This window comes from Girardinichthys multiradiatus, chromosome 13 (genome assembly GCF_021462225.1).
Source record: "Girardinichthys multiradiatus isolate DD_20200921_A chromosome 13, DD_fGirMul_XY1, whole genome shotgun sequence".
NCBI classification, from domain to species: domain Eukaryota; kingdom Metazoa; phylum Chordata; class Actinopteri; order Cyprinodontiformes; family Goodeidae; genus Girardinichthys; species Girardinichthys multiradiatus.
This window is the reverse complement of record NC_061806.1, coordinates 40,107,722-40,126,228: the sequence shown is the minus strand read 5'-3', so window position 1 is coordinate 40,126,228 and position 18,507 is coordinate 40,107,722. Positions and strand designations below refer to the sequence as shown.

Sequence of the window (18,507 nt, the reverse complement as noted above, 5' to 3'; positions counted from 1 at the left end):
CACCAGTCTGTGCTGAGCTTTATCCGACTGCTGTTTTTTTTTTTACAGATTCCGACCACTGTGCGCTCCATCCACCAGGATAAGATCCTGTCCCTCAGACAGCAGACTCAGTTCCTCTGGGAGGCGTACTTCTCCTCTGTGGAGAAGATAGTGCTGACCACACTGGAGGTGAGGAGTCAAGGCACACATCCAAGCATATGCTACGTACACAATGCCACCTGCTCTTTTGGCCTTCTTTGTCCTCCTGTGCTCTGCTTCTTCCTTTATCATCAGTCTTTCTCTCAGAGGGTTTTAGTGTCACTGACTGCAGACTCTGTAATATAAAACAGAATTTAAACAGAAGGCCAGGCTGTGGTTTACACACACGGAGGATAAAAATCCTGAACATTTTAATGGAAAATGTCTTATAGGTTTTATAAATATTATCTAACCATTTAATTTTTACTCTTTTTGAGTTTTATTCAAAAATACATAAAAAAGCATTATTGTTGTACTCGTAAGTTATAATACATACTCATGTATTATAACTTATAGTTTTGATCTCAAAGGCATCTCTGAGAGATTTTTAGTCTGAATCATTTCTTGTTAACTTGGTAAATGTAATGCAGTGACCAGAATTAGTTTTTATGACTTATAAATCAAGTCGGTGAAATTGGATGGCAGCATAAACAGTTTTTAGATGTGTCCTTTGCTGATAAGAAAGGCTTCAGATAGTGCAAGCTCTTGGTCAGAGGATCCTAACAGTGATTCATAGTTTTCAGGGAGGTTTTAAAAGGTCTCTTTTGTTTTTCTAAGTTCGATAGAAATGCCTCATAAGTCACACCATAACATGCAGGCTGATTATCAGTGTTAAAAAGCAACTCTCATTAATTAATAAATAAATTTTTTAAGTCAGAAATATTTGCAGAGCAAAACGTTTGACTCTGTTGAGCTTATCTTAATCTGTTCAAAAATCCACATAAAACCTTCAATCCCAGGGTTGTATTGCCTGATGGTGTGTCATAGCTTAATGGTTTTAGGGTCATTTGGGTAAAGCTAAAAGTCGTTATGAGGACACTACATTTATTTTGTTGTATATGTACAAACACTAAGGTCAGAGAGAAAGTGGTCAGCTTATAAAACAACATCCCAAAAAAAGCCATTCATCTCAATTGCAGCTTGCGCCAAAGTATGTAGGAGACACAACAAACATGTGGAAGAAGATGCTCTGGTCAGATGAGACCAAAGCTGAACTTTAAGGCCTATGTGCAAACAAATATCTGTGGCAGAAAGCAAACACTCTACATAACCCTAAGTAAACTCTCCCCACAGTCGAACATGGTGGAGGCATCATTATACTGTGGGGAGCCTTTTCTTCAGCAGGAGCAAGGAAGCTGTTTAGAGTTGTTGGGAACATGGATGGAGCGAAATGCAGGGAGAAACATGTTGAAGACTGCAAAAGACAGCATAACAACTCTAAACATACAGCCAGAGCTACAATTAAATGACTTATATCAAAGTCTATTAATATGTAAGAATGGTCTTCAATCCAGTTGAGACTCTGTGGTAAGACTTGAAATTTAAGTTTACAGACACTCACATCCAGTCTGGCTGAGCTTGAGCTCTTTTGCAAAGAAGAATGAGCAGAAAGTCTGTTGATGTGTAAAGCTGGTAGCGACATACCCCCAAATTTCCTGCAGCTGCAATTGCAGTGAGAGGTTGTTCTACAAGGTTTCTCCTGAGGGCCAAATGCACACCACACTTTTCAGATTTTATTATTAAAAAAAAGATGCAAAAATTTATTTTTGCTTTTACTTTGTAGTATCTGTGGGTTTATACTTAATAAATTCCCAATAAATTAATTATCGGCTGTCAGTGTAACATGAGGAAATGTAAAAGATTTCAAGGGTTTAAAATACTTTTATAAGTGATTGTAATTGAAATTGGCAAGGAAAAACTCTAGAGAGTTTTATTGGGTCTGATAAGACGAGGAGGCATAGTAGTCAGACATATTCCTGCAACATTGCAAAGTATGATCTAAATCATGCTAAAAAGTTATATTTCTGTCAGTTGTCTATATTCAGCTACTCTGATGTGACTCTTTTGGAAGTTTTCTGCTGAAAAACCTTGAACTAACTGTTAATCTCCATGCACAGCTTGCCTAATCATTTCTTTACATACAGAAAGAAACCCGGGTATTGTTAAAGATGCTGGGGTTGATGTTTCATGTTTGTATTGCACATATTTTAAGCGTTTTAAGCAATAATTCTCTTACATCTATGATTAGTCTATTTAGCTGTTGTTACCTTTTGTGCATCTCATTTTGCTTCAAAGCAGAGCTTTTGTAGTAGAAACACATTTAGTTGACAGTATGCTCTGGAAAACTGCTTCTTCTGACATTTTGTGGATGTCTGCATCAAATTGGGATACATTTTCCTTTTTTTTAAACAGTTGATGCCTTCTGTCCAACTTCTATTCAGTTATAAAAAATGAGCAAAAGTCTTGCTTCACCCCTCTTTTCTTTATGTCCTTTAATTCAAGCAGCCTGAATTTTTTGAAGTTGTTTCAGTGGTTTTCATCATTAGTTTTTCAGGTTTTCTCAAGTTCTGTCAAAGTTTTTCTTTGATATGCACCATTTAACAGTTGACAAGAAAGTCCACCTCCTTGAGAGCAAAATATGAAGAAATTAGAGGTTTAAAACTTATGCACAGTGTTTTTAATCAGTCACGTTTGTAATCTCACAAGAATTTTCCTCTCATTCCCTAAGTGCAACATTCCTGTCAAGGCTACAGTCTCTTGCAGTACAAACTCTCACATGTTTTATCTAAACTCACCATTTCCACTGATTCTCAGAACACACAACACAAGCTGTAGCCTCAAAGTCAAACTTTTGATCTGGCTCTACATCTTGGTATGTTTGTAATCAAGCCCCGTCTCCTTGTGACCTATCACACACACGCCGAGTCAGAGGAACATCTCCATATGTCAAGATGACCAGACGCGCATGGCAGAACCCAGGCACAACCCTGCCGACACTCCGTCACTCTGCTCCGAAGTGCAAGGTGACACTGCGACCGCTTCTGACTCGCTGTGTTTGGCACTGAGCATTGTGTTTGGTTTAATCACACTGTTGGCTAAAAGCTTAATTCTGATGGATTGTCCTGTAGAAAATAGTGCAAAGAGAGAGAGACGTGTGGAAGAAAGGGCATATAGGAGCACAGGTGACTAATGTAAATAATGTTGCAGTAGCATCACCCATAGATAATGTTACATTGTATGTTCATCCACCTTAGCCTGCACACACGCTGCATCACTCATTGTTTCTACCTGTTTAATTTGTGTAAGTCTCTGAGACAAATAGATCAAAGCTAAAATCCTTGAGGAGTAAAGAATGCAAAGCATTTACAGGTGCATCTCAGTAAATTAGAATATCATTAAAAGGTTTATTTATTTCAGTAGTTTAATTCAAAAACTGATAAGTAGAATTCCTTAAGCAAAGAGTGATGCTTTTCAAATGTTTATTTCTTACAGTTAAAGGAAAAACCAAAATTCAGTTAGTCAGACAATTACAATATTACATCAAATCAATTAAAAAATAATTTTTATACTGAGCTGTTATTTTATGGCCTACAAAGTCAGGAGGAAGACTACTGACCTGTCAGTTGTGCTGATGGCAGCCAATAACACCCTCCACGAGGGACAGCCACAAAAGTGCTGTACCCCAAGACATTAATGGAATGTTGAGTGGAAGGAAAAAGTGTAGCCCAAAAAGCTGCACAAGTAAGGGAAAAGAAAAGATGACTTGAACTACTGTGTACCAGTCCAGTCAGAACAGCCATCTGCCAGGAAATTTCTGAGCGCTATATTTTCCTCTCTACTGATGAGTTTTATGGATTTGCTGATTTCATTTTTCAGCAGGGCTTGGCACCTGCCCTCACTTCCCTAAATACCAATAGCTGCTTAAATGACCCTGGTTTTACTGTACTTGATTTTCCTGCAAGCTGGCTCGACCTAAACCTGATGGAGAATCTGTGGAGTATTATCAAGAGTAAAATGGGAATAGACCGGAGCCAAAAATGCACATAAAGTAATGGCTGCTATTAAAGCAACCTGGACTTCCTTCACACCTCAGCAGAGTCACATACTGGTCGGCGTCATGCCATGCTGCATTAATGGATTTTCTCCCAGTTTATTCAGTAACTTGTACCTATAATTATTATGAATTTTTTCAATGTTAGGTCTCTTTCTGCAAAATAAAGGGCTACAGCAAGCTTTCAAAAATGAGCCTATCATACAGTGCTTTCGGTGAGGAAACAGCAGCGTTTCAACCAATCAAGGTCAGTATCACCAGATCTATGATTCTGGTACACCCTTTAAACTCGCCAATTCAAGTTGAGATGGCACCGTGCTCCCACAGAAGCAGCATTTATCTGTCATGCTGTAATTGGTTGATGGTGGCTGTTCTGAGGTGAGATTAAGTCGTCCATCATGTCCGACTGAGGGCCGCCGACGGGAGAGCAGCCGCAGCCAAGCGAGCCGAATGGCCCGTCATAAGGTGTAAAGGGCTGTGGGGTTTGAAGGTGGCAGGCAGGGTTTTTTATAGAGAAGTGGACGGGTTTCTGAGGTAATCTGTTTTTCTGATGCAAACCGTTATTGAATGCCCCTGGGGACAAAGCTCGGAAAAGTTAAAGAAACTAAGACAGTGCTGTTGTTCTCTCTTTCATCGCTTCCCTTCTGTGATGAATTTTTATTTTGCTTTGTCAGTGTGAATACAGCACCCCCTTTAGCTGTATCATTAGCTTTTAACAGTGTGAACAGCAGTCACAAACCTCACTCTCTGCGTCTTTCCTGTGCTATATATCCACCTTTTGAGTTTACACAGCAACAGCTAGGCACCTCCTGTCAATAGCGGCTATAAACATGGCTGCAAACCTGGGTCTGTTTTACTGAAGCAATTTAGCATGGCTCAAGGGCACCGCAGCAATATCTCTCATCCTCTGCCTGCCTGTTCAGCAGAAGCCGGCTGCAAGCTTCAGCCGAGGAAAATGGGGTCCATTTTCACATCTGCCCGTTTGACTGACTGCTCTATTTGGGCCCAGAAAGGATCGAGGCGGGCCTGACAGGCTGATGCTTAGATACAGCTGATGACACAGTCAATTGCTGCTTTTAAGATGCTACACAGCTAACATTTTAGGAGCTTAGCTATACAGGTCCTTCTCAAAATATTAGCATATTGTGATAAAGTTCATTATTTTCCATAATGTCATGATGAAAATTTAACATTCATATATTTTAGATTCATTGCACACTAACTGAAATATTTCAGGTCTTTTATTGTCTTAATACGGATGATTGTGGCATACAGCTCATGAAAACCCAAAATTCCTATCTCACAAAATTAGCATATCATTAAAAGGGTCTCTAAACGAGCTATGAACCTAATCATCTGAATCAACGAGTTAACTCTAAACACCTGCAAAAGATTCCTGAGGCCTTTAAAACTCCCAGCCTGGTTCATCACTCAAAACCCCAATCATGGGTAAGACTGCCGACCTGACTGCTGTCCAGAAGGCCACTATTGACACCCTCAAGCAAGAGGGTAAGACACAGAAAGAAATTTCTGAACGAATAGGCTGTTCCCAGAGTGCTGTATCAAGGCACCTCAGTGGGAAGTCTGTGGGAAGGAAAAAGTGTGGCAGAAAACGCTGCACAACGAGAAGAGGTGACCGGACCCTGAGGAAGATTGTGGAGAAGGGCCGATTCCAGACCTTGGGGGACCTGCGGAAGCAGTGGACTGAGTCTGGAGTAGAAACATCCAGAGCCACCGTGCACAGGCGTGTGCAGGAAATGGGCTACAGGTGCCGCATTCCCCAGGTCAAGCCACTTTTGAACCAGAAACAGCGGCAGAAGCGCCTGACCTGGGCTACAGAGAAGCAGCACTGGACTGTTGCTCAGTGGTCCAAAGTACTTTTTTCAGATGAAAGCAAATTCTGCATGTCATTCGGAAATCAAGGTGCCAGAGTCTGGAGGAAGACTGGGGAGAAGGAAATGCCAAAATGCCAGAAGTCCAGTGTCAAGTACCCACAGTCAGTGATGGTCTGGGGTGCCGTGTCAGCTGCTGGTGTTGGTCCACTGTGTTTTATCAAGGGCAGGGTCAACAAAGATTTTTACAAAAGAATACCATAGAAGAAGAAATGAAGAGGAGCGAGTTAAAGACGCGTGTCCTGAACAGACACTGTGGTTTTCAGGGTATTTACAGTCAGATATGTGAACTGTTTAGGTTACAGAACATTTATTAATTATAAACACAACACAAAGTTAACCTGGTTTTATTAGCGTAGCTCAGCCCCTGTTATGCCTAATTAGAGTTTAGCCTGATTAGTAGCTAAACCATGAAGATGGGAAGTTATTGTGCTTTAATATTTTCATCAAACCTCCCAATAACCTGTTTTAGGATGCTAATGTTAGCGTTAGCAAAGATCCGCTCAGAATACAGTGTATTTTAGTCTATTTGTAGTTTATCGGCCTGTTGTCTGAGTTTTTGTGCTTCAGTAATGTCATGTAAAATAAAGCCAAGAATAATTAGCTTTGCATCTTTGCATGGACTGTTGTCTGTTTAGACTGAATTGATGAGTCACTTAACAGCTGGAAAAGGAAAAACAGCCATTATGTTTGAATGTTTGCATTAGCATGCTAATATTAGCATTAGCATCCTCGATCAGCTCACTACATTGTCTATTTAAACCAATGTATTTCGCACCCCATGTACACAACTATTACTGTAATGTATGATGAATTTTGAGAGCATAATGAATAAGCATTAACATCATAAAACAGTTCTATATACAAAATCCTTAAATGTACCTGCCACAAAACTATCTGTATTGACCCAGTTGAATCATAGCTGTACCTAAATGGCAGTAGTTCACCTTTAAGTCATCAGCTGACCTTTTGAAAGTACCACCCTGATGAAAGCAGGAAGCTGTAGCTGTTAAAGATATCATTTACATTTGAGTTTTGCTTCACCTCCTTGTTGTGTGAAACTCCATCTATATGTGAAATGTTTTATTGGAGTGATTACAAGGCTCATTGAGAAAATCCTTTATGATTTCATACACTGTAATCTGAGAAGCTAACGATCAATCTTTTATCCACTCGTATAAGTCTGATTTTTATGACCTCTCTGGGGTGGCTGTAAAATGTATGAAGGGGCAGTGTTGTGTTGGTTTTTACCTGAGTGGATCAGGAAACATTGCAAACGAAAAGGTTTTTTCAGAGATTCGGAGATCAAAGTGTAAAAATTTGGAAAATTATTTCCTGAAAAGATAGCTTTTTTTTCAAAGTTTTCAAGATGAAACCAGTGTATTTGAAGTTGGACTGCATCTTTTTCAGACATTTTCCAATTTGAATTCATTCTGATATACTGTATGTTAAAGGTTTGTCAAAATAAGGTGAGATCTTGCCATGTAATCCATGCTGCATTTAGTGTGCTCACAATTAACCCCATGAAAGTTATAACAAAAATATCCTTATGTGTGGTGTGTGCAATGTTCTTATAATCTGGAGCTGGGAAACTGGAGAGGCCTGTATGGAGCCATGAATTATCTGTCTTATGTTTTCTTATGCAAAAGTATAAACAATTATATCCAAGGAATGATGTATGATGATTCTATATTTTTGCATGTAATGAATAAAGGTTAGTTGATGATTATATACCTTTCACGTGTAATGAATAAAGTTAGTAGATTTTGATTAACAAATTAAAAGATGTATGATAGAAATGTGGTTAAGAACTGGAAAAGGAAGTGATATGATGATTTTGAACCAATGTTTTAAAAGCTGAATATTGAAGCTGAAAGATGACATGTATAACACTGTATAAGGTTAAAACTGAGCAGAATAGGGGAAGAACTGTAGATGACTACATCTCATCATGGGATGATTGGAACTTTCCGAGAGCCAGATGACTATATCCCAATATGGGTTTCATGGGACTTTTCGAAAGACTAAGAGGCATAACGTCTACATTGAGCAATGATCATGAGGTTGAAATAGTTTAGTGTACAACAGGTTTTATGTTATGCAATTTGTAACATTTGTTCTTGTAAAGATCAGCTTTTATCTACGTCCTAGTTGCCTGTCAGCTGTAGAGCCTGAAAGTTAAAGGATTTTCATTATACTTCTGACAATAAACCAATGATTTCCAAGTATTGCCCACGGCAGGATTAAAGTAAATAACAAGCACAGTAATTTTGTTCCTAAAATCTTTACCTGGTTTTCTTTTTGTGTTCAGATCATCCAGGATCGAGTGCTGGAGCACGGCTCCAGGAGCAGCCTGATGTGGAACGGTCATCCTGGAGGCCTGTTTGCCATGCCGCAGTATTCTGGATACTTGGGAGACTTCCCGTTCTTCTACGCCCCACTGGGTCAGTAACACACAAAACCAGAGCAACATTGAGGGTTGGAACAGGTGCTTAACAATGAGTGAATGAAAGTGCTAAATATTTGGATAAATTCCCTAAAAACGCCGTGAACTGTAGTTGAATTTGTTTTGTAAGATCACAGAGACCTTCTGTATTTATTTAGTGTCGCATGCGTGCCGACGTCGGAGCTCAGAGATACAATAGGTCTCTATAAAGCAACTGACACTTTGTGAGTCTTTTTTTACACAGTTTTTTCACATTTCACCAAAAACATAATTTTGTACCGTTTTAATATATATGTGTTTATTGCATAAAGAAGTGAAAATATTCAGTGACTCTAAAAAGTGGCATACTAATCAGGAATATGCTTAATAGTTTAAAAGATGTATTCACCTTTTAATGTGAAATAAATTCTGCTTTATTTAACTGGAAAAATAACCAGGGGAAAAATAACCTGATTGCATAAAAGTGCATAACCTTTTAGTGTACCTTTGATAGGAGTCTGTTAGCATCCCACATCTTGACTTTGCAGTATTTGCCTAGAGATAAACCCTTACCTGCAGCCTGCTTAAGGTGGTCCCATGGATATTCCCACAGATATTTAGATTCTGGTAAAGGCATTTCAAAGCTGTATTTTTCTTTTGGTGGAGAAATTTTGGTTTATGTTTGTATTTACTGTGATGCTAAAAAAATCCCTCTTTGTCTTCAGCTTTCTCATGAACACCTGAAGCATTTGCTCCAAAACTGACAGGGACTTTAGAGCTGTTCAAAATTCAATCATTTTACAGTTCCTTTTAAAGAAACTAACCCCACATCATGATGCTGCCACCTCTTTGTTTCACTGTGGCCATGGTTATGCATGGTGGTGATGCAGGTCTTTTGGAAGGTTTAACCTTGGTTTCTGCAGACCATAATAAGTTTTCTACAAAGGCTTTGGGATACATTTTTGGCCAGTTTGGTCTGTTTTTTTTTTTCAGTTCTGGAGAAGCATATAGTTTATATATGTCAAATATGTCTCATATTTTATCCATTTACTGATGACTGTCTTCATAATTCAGTAATATTTAGATCCTGTTCAACCGCTCTGAACACTATAGCTTTACTTAGGGGATGCAGATAAATAAATGTCAAGAAAATCCTATTAGAAATGCCTCTAATTATTGCTAGCTTTAAACTCGAGACTGAATGCTTGAAGTTTATTTAAAGGTAGTTTTAAGTGTTGAATTTTTACAAACAGGTTGTAGCATCTATTTTTTTTTATATATACTTTAAAAGACAGAGAAATGTGTTTATGGTCAGTTTTTTTTATGTCAAAGTGGTTTTTGATGGGTTTTTACACTTATGAGATGCTTTCTAGATTTGTATGTTAATTAAAGTACAATTAGGTTTAATGCCTCTGAAAGAAGCTAAAACACCTTGAAATGCTGGAAAAATGTGTAAAGAGTTTTGAACCTGCAACATGAAGCTTCACACTGAAATCCTATATTTTCACAAACCGAAACCAATGAACTGATGTTATCTGGGGAGTTCTTCATCCTCCCTTTCCCTGTGTCACAGTTTTTGTCCAAGAAGACCGTTGCCGCATATTTTGGTTCAAATCCAGCAATGGCTTTTGGACTGCTATCTGATCGGCAGCAAAAAGTGGCCTTCACACTGATCTGCTGCTCCTCCAGTGGCTGTCAGGCAGCAAGTGGAGTGGACGAATGGGCCCGTGACGGTTATTTGTATTAGTTCTGCTGACACACCACCCCGTCCATCACTGGTTTTAAGTCAGCATTGCTGCTGCTGCTGCCGTCACTGCGGTGAGACCAAATTCCTGCCGCTACGGTTCAGCAGCGCCACATATCTGCAACCCTCTCCACCCCTGACTTCCTCACTCCATCATCATCCACCACTGGTGCGCACACACTCATATACACACACAGACGGCAGCAGAATGAACTCAGCTGATCGAGCAGCCAGGTTTTTATCCCGAGTCTGAAAATGGATTTATGCAGGGACAGGTACGGATCACAATGGCTGCAACTGAATTTGTGTGTCAAGGAGGAAGCAATTAAACATGGATGGGTTTTGAGGAGGCAAAGAGGCGTTTCACTAATGCATAACAGCCTGACCCATTGCTGGAGAATCCAGTTCTCAACGGTTAACCAATGGACGATTAACACAAGATATTAAACAGATTTTCCAATAATAAACCTCAGTAACCAGTAAGTTGGATGCAGCATTGAAAACTTATGTAACTTAGACAATCCCCTTCCTTTACTAATATAAGGGTTCTCAGTTTTCATATAGTGCTTTGTAAAAGTTTTCTTACCAGATGTCAAAACAAGCAAATTAACCAAAAGTGGTTTTATGTTTAAGATATTGGAGAACAAAACCTTATGGCTCCCACTACAGAACCATGCAATAAATTAGAAAATTATTGAAAAGTAAGATTATATAAAACACATTATATAGATTAATTACACACAGACTGATGTTTTCAAGTCTTTATTTCTGTTAATTATGAAGATTTTCCACTTACAGCTAATGAAGACATGACATTTACGATTATATTACATTAGACCAATAGAAAACATGTCTAATTCTGAACTTTTCTGCCAGTAGACTACCTCATTGTAAGACGTCATCAGCTGAACAAGTCGAAGCTCGCTGCCCTAACCTGTCTATGTTCTGATTCTGCATTAAAACTTTAGGCCAGAAGTACAAAAGTATGTTTCTGCCCCAAAGCCGCCTGAAGTATTTCTGCAAACCTTTAGAAAGTGAGACGTGTAATGTGCCGACAGAGGACGATAAAAGCCACTGAGTATCATGTGCCACAGGCAGAAAGCAGCATCCAGAATGAAAAATACGCCACCAGGTCTGCTGGTCCTCTTCAGGGTTTAAAGGTCTAAATTCATGCCTGCAGAGTTTAGGAAGTCTGCAGACTCTATACGGTTTTCCCCAACACTCACAAAGATGCATTCGTTTTTCAAAGTTTGAAAACTGCATATATTAATCTTCACAGAAATTGCTCAGTGGCATAGAGAAGAGTCGTCTAATGCTATCTCCTCCCTGCCATGCTTTGCCGGTTTGGGTTAGATTAGATTTAAATTAGGAAATGCTGGGCGCCCTTTATGATCCGTCTGCCTCAACATCTTTTTTTTCTCTTTCCCTTCTGCATTTCAACTTCGATTACTCTATTCCAGCAGGAAGTCGGGCTGAATTTAAAGCCATACCAGCGGTCGGTTGTCTGTTTATCAAGCTGCAAAAACAACAGATGAAATATTTAGTGATAAAGAGATTCAGTTTTTTCTCTCACATTAACATTGTTGAATATTTTAAGGCTGTTTTGAAAAACGTTCATCCCTATCAGTAAAACCGTTTGTAATTGTTCCTGCTGACAGCCTCCTTTCCACTGAAAATAGATTAAAAAGATCTGAGAGAGAAATATTCTTCAGCTCTTGTTCATATTTTCAGAGGCTGGAATCACTGTGATGGAGCACAGTCGCCTCTCGTTGTTTGTTCGCTTTCTAACTTCATTCAATGGCGTTACTGATTGTGTGTTTCTGTTGTGTTTCAGGAATTAAACCATACCCCAAGTTCACTGCAGTCATCCATGCCGTCTCCCCTCTGGTGTCCCAGTCTCAACCCATACTCAAGCTGCTGGTAGCGGTGGCCAAATCCCAGTACTGTGCACAGGTAAATGTCTGCCGCCGTTCATCTCGTGACTCCTGAAACACTGGCATATGGTTCACGCGGCCTGCTCAACAATTGCATTTTCCAACCAGAGTGGCAGCAGCAGAGCTCTTCCTCGGTCTGTGTGTGCTGTGAATTAACTCCGGAGGATTGAATAAGAGCAGCAGTTTGTAGCTGGGGTACATCTGTCTCCATGGCAGCCAAGCTCCCTTCAGCACAGCTGGAGTTGGCATGTATTGATTCCCCTGTTTGCTCCTTACCAAAGCAGGAAATGAAATGGAATTTGCTCCTGGATGGCTGGGTTTTTCCGTGGGAGTGTGAGTGTGTGTGTTTTGGTCTGCTTGTGCAGGCAACCGAGTTCATGAGAGAGAATATCCAATTTAGTATTTATAGTTTGCAACCGTAGTGAAATGTTCTTGGTTACTACAGTTTGTAAGTCAAAATTTCACAATTCCAGACTGAGCTTTCCAGCGTTCTCCGTCCCTGTTAGCCCGTTACACAAACAGCAACATTAAACTTCACTGTGAAATAATTGAAGAGACTTCTACAGTGTTAAACTATAGTCTGCATCAAAATGGAGGGATGTGGGAATAACGGATGGATCGATGGGCAAACAGACGGATGGATGGACAAAAGGTCAGACGGAAATGGACAAATGGATCGAAACATATAAGGAAGCATGATAAACTGATGGATAGATGGATGGACAGAGAGACAAACATCCTGTGGAAGAAATAAAGGGCAAATAATCACCAACTGACAGTTTTTCCATTCCAACACATTCAGCTTGACAGGAACTGAACCCTGTTCATCTTTTCCTCCTCATAGTTAAACACAATTTCTCCTACCAGCGGCTTGAATAAGTAACAAAGGTTTAGAAGAGCGCTCTGAATGGTTGGACTTGTTTCCTCGTAGGAGAATTCGTGCATAGACAGTTGGTCTTGAGTATTTTCTTTCTCCTCAAGCTGCAGATGCACAACAGCTTCCTCACCATTCTCCCATCCAGCATACTCAGACAATACTTCCCTGTCAACACCCAGAGAGGGCGGCGAGCCGACGGAGACTCCATCTGTCTTCCTAATCAAACTGCAATAGAAGTGTGTTAACACTCATCTGTGTGCATTTGTGTAGGCAGTATACCTGTTGTTAGCTCACTGTGACAGCAATATTTAAACCCCCATTAGCTTCATGAAGGATTTTTAGTTGTTTCCATTCACTGAGAATAGTGAGATGATTTCGCGATTTATCAAACAGCTGTACATCATCTTCTTCCTCCGCCAGTGGCATATTTTCATACTAACACACAGCTGCTGTAGTTTCATGGGAATACCTCAACATAGGCCAGGCGTAACACATGCAGATACAGGGGTTGGACAATGAAACTGAAACACCTGTCATTTTAGTGTGGGAGGTTTCATGGCTAAATTGGACCAGCATGGTAGCCAGTCTTCATTGATTGCACATTGCACCAGTAAGAGCAGAGTGTGAAGGTTCAATTATCAGGGTAAGAGCACAGTTTTGCTCAAAATATTGAAATGCACACAACATTATGGGTGACATACCAGAGTTCAAAAGAGGACAAATTGTTGGTGCACGTCTTGCTGGCGCATCTGTGACCAAGACAGCAAGTCTTTGTGACGTATCAAGAGCCACGGTATCCAGGGTAATGTCAGCATACCACCAAGAAGGACGAACCACATCCAACAGGATTAACTGTGGATGCAAGAGGAAGCTGTCTGAAAGGGATGTTCGGGTGCTAACCCGGATTGTATCCAAAAAACATAAAACCACGGCTGGTTTGGGCTGCCATATCATGGCATTCCCTTGGTCCAATACTTATGCTAGATGGGCGCATCACTGCCAAGGACTACCGAACCATTCTTGAGGACCATGTGCATCCAATGGTTCAAACATTGTATCCTGAAGGCGGTGCCGTGTATCAGGATGACAATGCACCAATACACACAGCAAGACTGGTGAAAGATTATTTTGATGAACATGAAAGTGAAGTTGAACATCTCCCATGGCCTGCACAGTCACCAGATCTAAATATTATTGAGTCACTTTGGGGTGTTTTGGAGGAGCGAGTCAGGAAACGTTTTCCTCCACCAGTATCACGTAGTGACCTGGCCACTATCCTGCAAGAAGAATGGCTTAAAATCCCTCTGACCACTGTGCAGGACTTGTATATGTCATTCCCAAGACGAATTGACGCTGTATTGGCCGCAAAAGGAGCCCCTACACCATACTAATAAATTATTGTGGTCTAAAACCAGGTGTTTCAGTTTCATTGTCCAACCCCTGTATAACCCAGCACATTATTCTGCAGGTCCAGCCAGGGATCAGAGTCCCCCCCCACCAAGGGGCGAGCCGCGGTGTGTGACGTAGGTGCTGCCTGAGGAATACAAAGCTTTATTGATCACTGCAGGGAGATTCCTGTGGTTCACCTCAGTTGGGATCTTAGCACAGCTTCAGCTCTGCACAGTAGAACCAGGATGGGTGAATTTGAAGACTTGCTTGAGGACATTTCAGCAGGGCAGATGTTAGACTTAATGCCACAGGAAGGGACGCCGCAGCTGCTCTGTCCTGAAGAGTTTTACTCAACTCAAATTGGGGGATTAAGGGGAGATACAGAAGTGGAGTTTCACTCGAGCACCATCTAAATTCTGTCCCCATATCTGTCTGCCACAGTCAGAGAAGGCTACCTTCCTGCCACCAGTGTGGAAACTCAAAGCACAAAATGAAATGAGTTTTGGCTTCTTTTTTTAGCTGTAGCCACCCCCCCCATACACTATTGGCTAAAACGTATGTCCATCCATCCATCCATCCGTCCAACCTTCAGTTTGTCCATCCATCCACTCAAGTTCTCTTTGTCTGAAGTAAAAATTTGTCTAATCTGAAACTTTTGACAGAAAAAGGGGGAAATATTTTCCCAGCACTTAAATCTTCAGCCACTGAACCGATATAATAAACTGGAACAAATAAAGGCAGATTTTAGTTCTACAAAAGGGCATCAAACTACATTTATAACTTTATGAAATAAACCAATACTGTTGCCAAATGGAAACCAATCATCTTGCCCAGGGGGACCCTGGATACAGAGCACAAAGAAAAATGAAATGACCTCCAAGAACAAATTGTCCTAAAAACAATCCCTGTGATGCAGAGTATTTAATAGTTAGGATGAAATTCATCTGATGATTAAAGAGCAAACTGACATATAAAACAAATATCCTGAGGAGGAACGATACCAGGAACACAAACTGACCAGCAAGTTCATGTCAGATAAGTTCGTTGTTGTCTCAGTAAAAGCTACAGGAGCTCACATATAACTCCAGCATGCTTTTAGTCAAAACCCAGAGCAGACACAAAGAAAATAGACAAATAATCCAGTTTTTATCTATTTAAGCACTCTGGGTCACCCTGACCTGGAGGACTAGGAGTCTACTCAGACATTTTTCTTAAATCAAGAACAGCATGACCCTCAGTTTAACTAACAAGACCATGATTTGTCTCCAGAATCCTGGACCATGTGACTGTAAGCGTCTGTGTTGTCATTGGTGTGTGTGTGTGTGTGTGTGTGTCTCCCATTAAATATTAATGAGTCCTGCTGTTGTAATTCAGTGAATTAGTTGACCTGCTGCTGTCCGAGTCATCTAAAACATGACACGACCGTGGCTGGGATCGTGACCTCTTCAAGTGACGTGTAACCCAGCTGGAAAATAACGCGGTGAGTGGATTGTTTCCGCTCTGAAACATTAAAAGCTGCCGCACGGCGATAATTGGAAAATATTTGATCACGTCGCTTGCCCTTTTCGGTTCTTTAACGTTGAATCAGCTCCTAACAAGGTGACATTTTCTGGTCACAAGCCACATAAACGACACGTGTTTTGTGGTTCAAGTCGGCTGCGGTCGGGGAGGTTTGATCTCCTGACGGTTGAACAGTAATAGATGATTAAAAGTGATAAAATGCACAGCTGGAAAACCTTTTTTGTTTTTGTCTCTTTCAGATTATCGTCTTGTGGAACTGCGACAAGCCTCTCCCCGCCAAACACCGCTGGCCCGCCACCTCCGTGCCCGTCATCGTAATCGAGGGAGAGAACAAGGTGAACACACACACTCACACACACACTCACACACACACTCTGCCCCTCGAATGCCTCACAGGTGTGATCGCTATCATTTCTAATTACATATTCCCAAATGGTAAACCTACTGTATCTTTATTCACTCTGGGAGGTAATGAGTTTCGATTTGTGCGGCGCTGATTCCATTAAAGGACAGTTTATGTCGTTTTAATTCAACCTCAGTAATGAGAATTTTATACTCTGGGATGACTGGAGGCAAATCCCACCTGTGTGCTGGAAACACTCAGGGTTCATAATGAGTAAGTGTAGCAAAATAATCATCTATTTGTTTTTAATATATTTACTGTTACCGGCTTTAATTAATTATAATTAAGAATCAAGTGCCGTTTATTTTTGCTTCAAGGAAAAACTGTTATTTGATTTTTTAAATCCAAAAGAAGAAAAGAAGTCATAGGTGGAGAAAAACATATTTATAAGCATTTTACAACTAACAGAAAAAGATCTGCAGTCTTTGTTTTCAACAAAATTCAACAAGTGGCGCAAACTCAAAGTAATCGATTGTTTAAAAGACTGATTCAACTTGCATGGAAGTTGAGACTAATGGACGATTTTCAGTTCTAATTATTATTCAAAGCTTTATGCTTTTCTTCTGCCATAACAACGATTTTAAAATTAAATCATCAGGATTTTTGTGTGTTTTTCTTTGTTTGGTTTTATCCTTCATTAAAAATCTTTTACTGTAGCAAAATATTCTCTTAATAAAATATTAAGGTTGAGCATCTCAACACAATTTTTTCTAAATGCTAAAGATGTGAGAAACTGCCACAGGTACAAATGTTCCTCCAAATTAGGAAGCCTAGGATGTCGTCTGCAGGCCGGCGCCTTTCTCCTGCTTCCTCCCCTGCATCTCCTGCCTGTCATGCAAAACAAGCCACAGTACAGCAGTACAGGGCAGCGTCACCTGGACAGATCTGTCCATAAACTCAGCACGTCCATGCCACCGACCTTTTTCTTGTTCAATCCACCGCTGTCCACGAGCTTTTGATATTTTAATCCATCACTTTCTGTGTCCCGCGCATATAAATGCGTCCATTTCAATAAAACCTTTGTGGCCACTTCCTGATACCCAACAAAGGGTCGTTGGTGGTCCTCTACCAGGACAGTCATCCAAAACAAACGGCCAAGTCAAGACAGAAATGGCTCGCCATACACTAAACCAGGCTGATTTTGTTAAAAAAAAATAAAAATTACTTCAGGACATCCTTCAGTTTTAAAGTCAGGATTTGGTACCTGTTCAGTATGCTTTGATCAAGAGAAATAAATTACTTTTTTGTTTGTTTTTAAAGTGAACAAAGATTAATAATAAAATCAAAGAGTCTATTAAAGAACTGACTGGAGATTTTCTTTGATTATTTTTAATAAATACCTGGAGAAATGATAAAGCAATAAATTCACCTAAAAACTTTTATTTATACACTTTTAATGAGACTGCACTGATTGTTGAGAATAAAAACGTTGTAGTTGTTTTGATGTTTAGTCAATCCTGTGTACGAGTTGTCCCTGAATGCACCTTAAAGGTTCGGCTGTTGGGATCTCCTCAGATGGGAATCCTGCCCACCTGTCTGCTGCTCTTCATCGTTTTAGGTCAACGATGACATTCTGTTCTTGCAGGGAGTTCTGGGCAGAAATGTTGTGTCAGAGAAACATTGTGGGAGTTTTGGACTTAAGTTCCTCCGGGGTATGAAGTCCTGCTGCGAAAGGACTTTGTTCTTGTAGTCTTGAGAGAACTCATTTCTCTGTATGTTCACATCTTCATGCAGATAAAATGAAAGGGTGAAAACCTTGACCTTTGCAGAACATAACAGACCTTCATCAGTGAGAGCATCCTAACATAAGAGGCTGCAGTTCTTTATGCAGCGTTTTAATTATGAAATGTACCTGTAGACATAACCTGAAGAATATCACTGAGGGTTTCTTAAAGGCTGTGAAGGTTAAATATCTTCCCCTCTACCCTCTGTTTGTGAGGATTAACATGATATTTATATTATATTTTCCACCAGTAATCAGAAACTTTATTTTTGTTTATAAAGCCTTCATTTATTAAGGAAGTGATACATTTTATTTATTTGTAGAATAATGGGTTTAGAGACTTCAGATTGACCTGCCTCTGTAAGGCACCTGCCGCCGAGTGGAAGTGGTTTCCATCGCCAGTCGGTGGGCCGGCTCTGTGGTTTTCCTCCCCCCCCTCTGTGACTCGGAGTGGTTTCTTCCAAGCTGTCAGTCATGACGGGAGGCCTCAGAGTCTCTGTGTGTGCTTGTAAAAAGTGAGCAGAACGGGC

At 40.3% G+C, this 18,507-nt stretch overlaps 1 protein-coding gene across 2 annotated transcripts in view; it reads left to right on the top strand.

Annotated features, from left to right (window-relative positions):
* ext1b (exostosin glycosyltransferase 1b) overlaps nt 1-18,507 on the top strand; it is a 154,464-nt gene that overhangs the window by 115,496 nt on the left and 20,461 nt on the right. For both annotated transcript variants that reach the window (XM_047384463.1, XM_047384464.1), the window contains 4 exons: nt 49-168; nt 8,273-8,405; nt 11,965-12,083; nt 16,091-16,186. In XM_047384463.1, coding sequence (XP_047240419.1) covers nt 49-168; nt 8,273-8,405; nt 11,965-12,083; nt 16,091-16,186 — 468 coding nt within the window. The remainder of the gene's footprint in view (nt 1-48; nt 169-8,272; nt 8,406-11,964; nt 12,084-16,090; nt 16,187-18,507) is intronic.